This window comes from Meles meles, chromosome X (assembly GCF_922984935.1).
Source record: "Meles meles chromosome X, mMelMel3.1 paternal haplotype, whole genome shotgun sequence".
NCBI lineage: Eukaryota > Metazoa > Chordata > Mammalia > Carnivora > Mustelidae > Meles > Meles meles.
In genome coordinates this window covers 33,679,475-33,689,992 of record NC_060087.1, presented here as the reverse complement: position 1 = coordinate 33,689,992, position 10,518 = coordinate 33,679,475, and the positions used below count along the sequence as shown (strand labels likewise).

General features: G+C 43.5%; 1 protein-coding gene across 1 annotated transcript in view; it reads right to left on the bottom strand.

The window, feature by feature from the left end:
* Positions 1-722: 722 nt before the first annotated feature.
* XK (X-linked Kx blood group) overlaps positions 723-10,518 on the bottom strand; it is a 50,076-nt gene continuing 40,280 nt past the window's right edge. The window contains exon 3 of the mRNA XM_045996140.1: positions 723-4,696. Within this exon, the coding sequence (XP_045852096.1) occupies positions 3,870-4,696 (827 nt within the window). The 3' untranslated portion in view covers positions 723-3,869. The remainder of the gene's footprint in view (positions 4,697-10,518) is intronic.

The following is a 10,518-nucleotide window of genomic DNA, read 5'->3' as shown; positions in this document are numbered from 1 at the left end:
AGAATGACAAAGCAAACACAGAGAGATGTTAATAGGTAATAGGTAGGCCTACATGCAAGATAGAAAGGAATCCCTCGCAGTTTCTTAAGGTTCTTCCATTAGTTTGAAATTACTTCAAACTGAAACACTTACAAACAGCAAATGAAGTAATTTTAGATTGACCTACTTAAACACTGTACTTGTTTGTTGACATTCAATTTTCTCGAGGGGTTCACTGAATGCCAAGGGCTGTCTTTGAAAGGACTTATCTTTTAGCTGAGTCTTTCCAAATTGCAAGGCCATCTTCAGAAAAGGAATTACTCAAACAATCCACGTCTATCTCATGCTCTGAAACAGCTCCTTCAATAACTGATAGTTTTTCTTCCAAAACTATCAATGGATAGTTTGTAAATGGGTTGTCACTTACATTTGATTATTTATGTTAGTATCAAGTCACCCATTTATTTCTGAATCAGTACACCATTTATGTTTGTCTAGAAGAGATCTGTACTGCCTCTCTTTTTTTGGTATCACACACAGCAATCAATAGTCAGCTGAGCAGAATCTCAGTATCCAGCAGTGTAGTTTCAACGAATGGAATAAATGCTTATGAAACAGAGAAGATTTCATGAACTGTTGGTGTCTTGCAAGTCACAATCCTAGCAGTCTCAAATTTCTCGTCCTGCAGAAGGAATTTCCAGGTGAGGTTAAAACAAAAAACACAATTAATCACAATGAAACCATTTTCAAATTTCTGTTTTTAAAATAATCCCTGGCATCAAAAAGCCAGGAAAGAACGGTATAAGGAATGAAACACAAGGGGAAACTGAAAAATTAATTTATTCTATGAAGAAACATAAACAGTAGTTATTAGAGTCCATGGCTGCAATGGAAGCAGCCTGAGAAAAAGCTCACATCCACAGTTCATTGGCTGAGAGGTACTGACACATAGCACGCATAACCACAGCACTAAGGTTCTAAGGTGGTTTCCAAGGAAACGCAGTATTTGACACTTTTAATGTTTATTTTCCCATTTACAAGCCTGAAAAGATTAAACCCACATTCAGTTAAAGTCTAACAGGATCAGGCATTCAACTCAAAAAGCATAACTGTCAAAAGACACTAGCTACTATGTCCTTCATGAAAGATGAAAGATACAAAAATGAACAACACATAATCACCAAAAGCAATTTCTCAGATTCCACTGAGTTTTTCTTCCTCCAAGTACCATGTGTTTGGGTGCTAATTTTTGTAAAGCAACCGACGGCCAGAGAAAGGGCAACTGCTGAGTTCTCTCCACAATAAAGACCATTTACACTTGCCCTTCCATGAGGTCAAAGGCCAAGGTATTCACTCAAGACACTCATGTAGATGATACAGCTTATTTCTTTTCTAACAGTAAAAACATAGTAACAACCTGTTTATGGACTTGAATAACTATACGAACAACTCCTTAAATACGCATGGCACTTTAAGATATTTTCACAGCATTTTCATATCTCTTATTTTAATTTGATCTTTCAACCAACAACCTTGTGAGGTAGGCCGCGCAAGTATATCATCCAAATTTGGTGGTGAAGAAGCTGAGGCATACAACAATCCAGTAACTTGTGGGCTACACAGGGAGGCGCCAGTCTCTACACTGTGCTGTCTCCAGTAATGAAGAGACAAAGCCTAAATGTGTTTGATGATCTTATTTCAATATATTCTGATGAACCACTTCAACTCCATTCAGCTAAATGATCATGATTCAGTTCGAGCAGCTGTCACGACAAGTTACGGCATGCAATTGATTAGACAAAGCACTGAGAGTTTTAAAAATTGGAATTATAATGAAAAGCATTTTAACTCTCAACACATGAGGGAATTTGCGTGTTTGTCTTTCGGGCAACCTAGCTCTGCAGTCTGAACAATCATCACTTCATCATTTCAGAGGTATAATATAAATAATTTTAAAACAAAAATGCTCAGTTCACCATGACTTAAATTTTTACCACACAGAAAATAACAGTGGTTTCTCTCCCCCAAAGTGAATGGACACACATGGCCCCAGAGCAGGGATATCTGTCTGTCAAGGGTTAAAGATGACAAAATGTCCAATTTAGTTAGCAAACCTCTTTGTCCTTATAAATGTGGCTTATAATTGGGTTATGGGAGCCTGACAGACCATCACTGTTAGTTTGGTTTGGGGTCATCTAAGATGCTTAGCTATCTTCTACATTAAAATGATTTAAAATGCATTTGAAGGCTGAGATTTGGTAACAGTTCGTGGCTTCCAAGCCAAGGTTGGATGTATCCGTCCTTCCATCCCTCTCTAATGTGGACCACAATTCCTGCTCAAACTCACCATGTGTAACCTGTCTCCTGACAGACTGCCTATTAAAAACTGGGTCGGGGGTGGGGTGGGGAAGAAAAGAAGAAAGAAACTGAGTGGGTCAGAAAGTTCAGCCATTAGAGGTCCTTAGACCATACACCCTGACTGCCCTGCAATGTCCAACCTAGTCAGTGACAAGTCACCTGATCCAGATATTTCATTATCAAGGTTTTTATGGTAGACATAATGGCACTAGATCCGTGCATTTTCCTGAGACAACTGAGGATACGTTATACAATCCTTTGATGAAATAAATACGGTTCCAGATTAGAGGAGAAATTATACTGGAGACAGGAGAGCACAGAAGCATAAAACTGGAGATAGCATTCAAAAAACTCGCAATCATGCCAAATCAAAATACGTTCAGTTAAAGACAAAAATCCTCTGGTCATTTCATCTCTTTGTATAATTTAAAAGTTTCTGAAGTCAGTATCTAACTTGGGAGAGGAGACGCTTTCCCTTCCAATAATGAAAAGTAAAATGCCCTACATACTTACGCCTGGGGAGAGATTTCTGAGGAGTTTCCTAGAAAAGCTTAAGTTAACCAATGTAACCTTGTCTAAAACTCTTCTGACAGGCTAGGAAGAAAAGGGGGAAGAGAAGACTATTTTTTCTTCTTTGTCAAGAAGGCAAATCGTAACAAAATCAACTATAAATTCCCCAGAATAATAGGATGGGACTGAACCTTGAGGAAGTTTAAACGTACCTTCCAGCAGATTCATTTATCTTCAACCATCTTGAGAAGGTAAGATTTCTGCTTATAAAAGCCTATATCATTTTGATATTTTAACAACCCTTGTAATCCTGAATCTCTCGAACACATTGAAGGAATACAAACCTCCCTAAAATCCTAGGGCTTCCAAAGCCAAATCCAGAATTCAATCTTGCATCCATGGATCCTTGGGAATAAAGTCTCCAAGTGTGAACTTTTGAATCAGAGCAGGCCAAGGTGGCCACAGCTGGTTATGTACAAAGAGCCCTAATGAGAGAAAATGGAACATCTGCCCATTCAAAAATCAAACGTGAACAGCCCTCTCTGAGAAGTCTGACAGGAATTATATTGCTGATGACAAAACCCCAGTCACCTTCTGTGGTCATGAGGACAGCTCTTGGATGAAAGCTATGCTCAGAGAAAATAAAACAAGAGGCTACCTACACCAGCAGTTCAAAAAAACCTAGGAAACAAGAAAGCTCCTGTCCTCATTCTACCTGATGAATCTAACCAGCCCAACTCAGAGAGCAAGGGGCACTTGTCAGGGAAAAAGCCAGTAACACCTGGGAGAACAAGGTCAACTACAAATGGTGGTACCTTGGGTTGCCTCTCCAATACTCAGGGCTTTCCTTGGCTTCTCTCCATAGTTCCCACATGCCCAAGAGCTCTCTAAAGAGGAGCAACTCGCAGGGAGTTGAGAGCTAACTTCCCTCTCTGTCAACTGCACAGGGCCTGTCCCTTGTATGAAGAACAAGAATCAACCCAGAAAACAGTATGTCTGAACTCCGAGAGACTCAGGTCCTACTAAGCTGAGCAGAGCTCTTCGGTATTCAAAATCTGGCTGGGCGCGGAACTTATTTTACTGCTAGAAGGTGTCTCATCTCTGTCTCCGATAGACCTTTGATCCGCCTTGCCTACAGACTCACGGGACTTCCGCTGCCTGCAGTGACAGCAGACACACTTTAGCCACTCTTGAAAGCCTTCGGAAACAGTGGAGGAGAAGAGCTTTTTGCAAGGGTGGAAGAACTGATAGAACACAAGCATGAACAGGATGGCTGTGCAGTAGCCAACGAGCAACTGCACAATCAGCAGAGGCGCGCACACGTACATATAGATGTCAGTCTTGTAAAGATACCACATGAGCAGGAGGATGGCGTTCTCAATGAATCTCAGCATGTAGTACACCAGGAGCCGGTACCAGTTCTGGGACTTGCTGATGAGGTCAGGGTTGTTGATTTTCAGCTGCACGGCTGACCAGCAGAACATATTGATCCCGGCATAGAGTAAGGTGAGGAAGCCCAGGACAATGGTGGTGCCCACGCGACTGAGGGCCTTCTCGATGTTCTCGGGGAATGGGGAGCCACTGCACCAGAAGAGGATCCAGGGATAGAGGAAGAAGCTGAAGAAGTTGATGAGCACGACCATTACCACCCAGGCCTTCAGGACGGAGGTAAAGAGGACCAGGACAATGACTCGAGTGGCAATCTCGAAGCTCCTCCAGAGGAAGATACACACATAGGCCAGAGGTTTTACTTTGACATCGTACTCATCGTACTTGATCTTGATGGCTAGGATGTTACAGCGCAAGGCTCCGTATACAATGGACAACAGGGACAGGACCATGAAGAGACCTGGAGAGAGGAGAGAAAGAGCACGGTCGAGTCTCACCTGCACCAAGAATCCTGCTCTCGCAGATACTTCCTCGCCCCTATTTCTCAGACCCCTCTCTTTTCTGCTCACAGGCTGACTGCCCGTGGTCTGTATCTGCGCGCTGTGCTGCATGGCTTTTTCCAGGGCCGCATGACGCTGCTCTGCCCAGGGGTCGGGGAGCCCTACGGGCCAGGGAATCCATGCCCCGGGAGAGCCCTCCAGATCCAAGTCTAGCCCTGATAAGAGCTGGAACAGAACGACCCTGCCCACCTCCCCGTCCCCCATGCCTTGGGTAGCGTAACTCCGAGGCCTGTGTCCTCTCCTATTTTGCAGTGTTTCCTTACAGGCAACTTGCTGGTCACGCATGCTGACTGCTGTCTAATCACGCTCCCTTTGTTGGCTGCCGTGCCTGCCGTGTCTTAGTCCCTTCTCCCGTGCTCCTTACACCCTCCTCCAAAAACACATGCACGCAGAGCCTTGTCTCCATGTCTGCTTCAGGGTCAACTCAAATTCAGATGCCTTTCTACCGCCATCTTGCTCTGCCAGAATATGTAAGGTCCTTTATGTGGTGTGTTCTGTTTCCTCACTTAGCTTATAAACTCCCACGGAGTCAAGAATGACCAAGTCTGGGCACCTGGGTGGTTCAGTGGGTTAAGCCTCTGCCTTTGGCTCAGGTCATGATCTCAGGGTCCTGGGATGGAGGCCCCCATGGGGCTCTCTGCTCAGCGGGGAGCCTGCTCCCCACCCCCCCGCCTGTCTCTCTGCCTACTGGTGATCTCTCTCTGTCAAATAAATAAATAAAATCTTAAAAAAAAAAAAGAATGACCAAGTCTGACGTTCTGTCTTGGTGCCTCTGATCACAGAACAGCAGTAGGTACACGAATAGAAAGGTCTGAATAATAAATTGCTCAGTGAGTTCCTCTATATCTGCGAGAACTTGCAATTAATATCCCGACTATAGAATGCTCACTTTTCTTTACTCTTCAGTTACATTTAAGACCATAACTGCGGATTGCTGAAGAAACGAGAATCTCACCATTACTGGGAAATCTTGTCTTGGGCTGAAAGGCCTTGGTGTTTTGAGAAGTCTCAACTTGAGCTGCTTATTTCTTTTTAAAGAGCTGGGTGGTGGTGGTTGTTGTTGTTTTTAAGATTTTATTTATTTATTTGACAGAGAGAGAGAGAGAGAGAGATCACAAGTAGGCAGAGAGGCAGGCAGAGAGAGAGAGGGAAGCAGGCTCCCCACTGAGCAGAAAGCCAGATGTGGGGCTCAATCCCAGGACCCTGGGATCATGCCCTGAGCCAAGGACAGAGGCTTTAACTCACTGAGCCACCCAGGCACCCCTTGAGCGGCCTATTTCTTAAAATGACCTGTGGCTAATGGGTTTCTTCAATTTATACCAAGCAGAAGTTTGGCATTGTGGGGGGCAAAATATGGCTCATTTTAAACGGGACCTGGTGGGGCGGCTAGGGGGTTTGGTCAGTGAAGCGTCTGCCATTGACTCAGGCCATGATCTCAGGGTCCTGGGATGGAGCCCCTTGCTCAGTGGGGAGCCTGCTTCTCCCTCTCCCAATGTCCCTCCTTCTGCTCAGTCTTTCTCTACCCCCCTCCTTTCTCTCTCTCAGATAAATGAAATCTTAAAAAAAAAAAGAAAAGGGACATGGTACCGTGTTCGAGGGCACAACCCAGTTGTGAGCTACCGTCTCAGAAATGTGCCACCAAGCCATGAACACAAACTGTATGGTTGAAACTGAAATATAATCCCTTACGACAGACCAGCACCACCTCCAAATACTGGAGCAAGGAGAGATGGGAGGCAGGGCTTGGGGTGAGGAACCCAGAGTCTGGCTCTGGTTTTGGTCTTATCCCGCCAGGCCACACCGGGGAAATGGTGATCTCTTTGGATTCTGTTTTCTCACCCATAAAACTGAGATGATAATACCTTCTATGTCTGCTTCAGAAAGTGCAATGTCCATATAACATAACTGTCTCCACCCTAAATGTGTAATTTAAAACACATGGGAATAAATAGTCTTTTCCTTATTTAAGTTCTAAATCAATGAAAAAACATCTATATTTGGTGGACATAAAAGCTCTGAGGTTTTGGTACTTATTTGCCTGGGAGAAGTTCAATTTTACTCAAAGCATTGACTTTTTTCATTGTCTTTTGGCACTGATTTAAATCATCAAATTCATTCACTGGAAAGACTATCATCTACTAATCAAATTTAAAAGACAGAAACACTATCACAGGAGTATACTGGGCAGCAATTGGACTGAATTATTTTTCCTGAGAGGCTAACTCAGCGGAGCGCTGTAAAGCAGTACGTTACCAGGGATGTACTTTTATGTTTTATATATTTTATATTTTTACAAATTTCTACACCCTAAGAATTTAACATTGAATCTTTTTCTCTTAGCCCTTCGGTTTTCCCCACAAGAAAAATATTTCATATGCAGAAGATGAGCTAAGCATAAGTAATCAAAATGTCAATTGTATCTTTACATACATACAGTATTTATATACTTATTTTTTGGTACTTCAAATTATTTTTTACTTTTAACAGTACAATGACCCAAATGATTTTTTTTAATTTTTTATTTGTTTATTTTCAGCGTAACAGTGTTCATTGTTTTTGCACCACACCCAGTGCTCCATGCAGTACGTGCCCTCCCTATTACCCACCACCTGGTTCCTCAACCTCCCACCCCCCCCGCCCCTTCAAAACCCTCTGGTTGTTTTTCAGAGTCCATAGTCTCTCATGGTTCATCTCCCACCCAAATGATTTTTTAAGCATTTGTCCATTTTTCTCTTGTTAGGTCAATTATTTCCAAATTGCATTTATTTCTCTATAAAGAGAATGAGCCAACAATTACCCAACTGGTGCTCAGTGGCAATCACCCACTGAAGCCTTTTGAGAATATAAAGAAATTGTCATAAAATCACTGACTTCAATTGTCATTCCCACTGTTGGGTGGTCATTGCAAAATGTCACAATAGAAAGGGGTCCAGGAAGAGAGATGCACTTGGAAGACAAGAAGGCTTATACAAAATGCTTGGAATGCACATCTCTACCTCTTGAATTAAGCTGTCATGTGAATACCTACTTATTCAGACTTAAACGGAAAAAAGTTCCCTGATGCCACTTTCCAACCTTATCTTCCCACAGTCAACACAAAAGGGATCCGTTGGCAGTCCTGCTCATTTCAGTGGCACTTCATAGAAGTCTTGCTTCCCTCTAATAGTCCTATTCTCATTTCCTATGGGTTTGTGTGTGGCGGGGAGCATTTTGCTGCTCTCGTCTTTTATTAGAAGGCAAGACATGCCCTTAGGTAAAGCTGAACAGAAGACTTTGGCACTATTCCAAACTCGTGCCATACTTACAAAGCTTCTTCCCTCTCAATTCCCATCAAATCATCTCCTTCCAAATGAACTCTTTTCCTATTTCATAGAGATACAAATTGTTATTAGGCATGAATTCACTCATTTCCTGACTTGACACCAAAACCGAATCTCTATGTTAAGTGATGAGGAGTATTTTATTCCCTGGGATTCCTCTTAGCAGGGGAATTCTCTATGTAGGAGAAGGGGAACAGCTTCTCTGTTGCTTTGGAGAGGTAACAGAGGCTGCTCCCCAGATGGGAGAAGGTATATGGCAGGTCTCTGTGATGTGACTACTCTCCATGGACACTGGCTCTTCAAATAAAAATGACTAAACTCATAAAATGTTGAGGTGGAATAGACATTTCCCCAAAATTTAGTGAATGACTTCAAGGAAGGAACAGAGGCACACCGAGGAAGCTTCTGAAAATTGGAATTTTAAGCAGACTTCTCTCTCTCTCTCTTTAAGATTTTAGTTATTTATTTGCCAGAAAAAGAGAGAGAGAAAGAGAGAGCACGCACAAGCACGGGGAGGGCAGAGGGAGAAGCAGGCTCACCGTCAAGCAAGGAGCCCAATGTGAGACTCGATCCCAGAACCCTGGGATCATGACCTGAGCCAAAGGCAGACGCTCAATGGCTGAGCCACGCAGGCACACCTTTAACCAGATTTCCGCAGGGCAGTACTTTCATCTCTTTTCCTTTCAACTCAGCAGCTGGAAAGTGCTTTCCTTACTGTCTAGAGCCACGATCTCTACCTACACTGCACTCCACCACTTGCTTCCTTTTCAAAAACCGTGTTCCACCAATGTATCATCTTTCTCTTCTAAATTTGCAGCTGCTCCCTCTCTCTTGGCTCTGTTCCTTGGGTGTATGAATATGCCTATGTCAGCTGCATCTAAAAAACCATCCTTCACTTGCAAAACCCGGCATAATTGTGGGAGCTGTGTGATGGAACGGGAGATTCATTATAGTAGCTTCTCAATCTTTTCGCCTGTTGCAAAACTGCTGTAATAATAATGCTAAAAGGAAGGAAAGAAGAGAGGGAGGGACGGAGACAGGGAGGGAGGGAAGGGAAGGAAGAGTAGGGTGTGGGAGAGAGAGAGGAAGACCCCTCCTTCACCCTGAACTTCTGTCTACTACTCCACTGTCCTTGACGCTTTTCAGTCAAACCTCCTGAGTCATCTCTAATCACAACACTCACTCCTTCGTCCTCAATTCCTTGCAGTCTGGATTCTGGTCTGGCTCCTTCCTGATCTCTCTGTAACATGGGATGCTGCTTACTCACACCTTCTTGAAACTTCTCTTGGAGAAGAGATCACGTTGTTTGCTACTAATCATTCTCTTGCTTTTCTTGCAGCCTTTTCTCAACTTCATCCATAGGTACATCTTTCTCTTCCACTCAGGAACCATGCTTTCATGGTCTCCTTCTATCCCATGGCCTACCAGATTTCTCTTCCTACAGATCTTACAAGTGCCTCAAAACAAAACCACAAACAGGACAAAACTTATTTTCCTGAAAATTCCTGACGTTTCCTCTAACAGCCCATGACACCATCACGGCAGATCACCCTATCCAGAAATCTACGTGTTCAGTAGGACTTTTCACCTTCCTCTTCCATCACAGCCAAGTAGATCTCTGAACTCTTGCTGCTCTGTGTGGCTCATGGACCAGCGGCGATGACACTGGGAATTTGTTAGACGTGCTCCACCTCAGACCCAGTGAATCAGAATCTGTATTTCGACGGGATTTTCAAGGTGATTTGTAGGACCATTACAGTTTGAGAAGTACTGCCCGAAGTTCTTTTCCTCTTGCCTTTCTGGTTTTGTCACTTGTTAACTCTCATGTGGTTCTTGCCACAGGGTCCCAACTGCTTTCTTTCTCTGCCGCCAGTCTTCCTTTTCTTTTTGCCTGGATAAACCCTACTTGTTCTTAAGGTTCAGTTAAAGTGTTAATTCATTGGGGTGCCTGGGTGGCTCAGTGGGTTAAGCCTCTGCCTTCGGCTCAGGTCATGATCCCAGAGTCCTGGGATCGAGCCCCACATCGGGCTCTCTGCTCAGCAGGGAGCCTGCTTCCTCCTCCCTCTCTCTCTCTCTGCCTGCCTCTCTGCCTACTTGTGATCTCTGTCTGTCAAATAAATAAATAAAAGTCTTCAAAAAAAAAGTGTTAACTCATCAATGATGCTTTTCTTCAGCCTTTATTTGACTACATTCATTTAGTTGTGCTAAATGCTTCCAAAACTCTTCTGAGCCCAATTAACTGCCTTTTTATTGAGATCTCACAGCCATCTACCTACGCAGACTTTGATTTCATCACTTGCCATCTTGGGTTTGGCACGATCTTCTAGGTGGCGCCTCTATTTTGATACAGACTTTTGTCACCAGCACCTAGCACAGTGACTGGCACAAAGCAGGTAACTGAT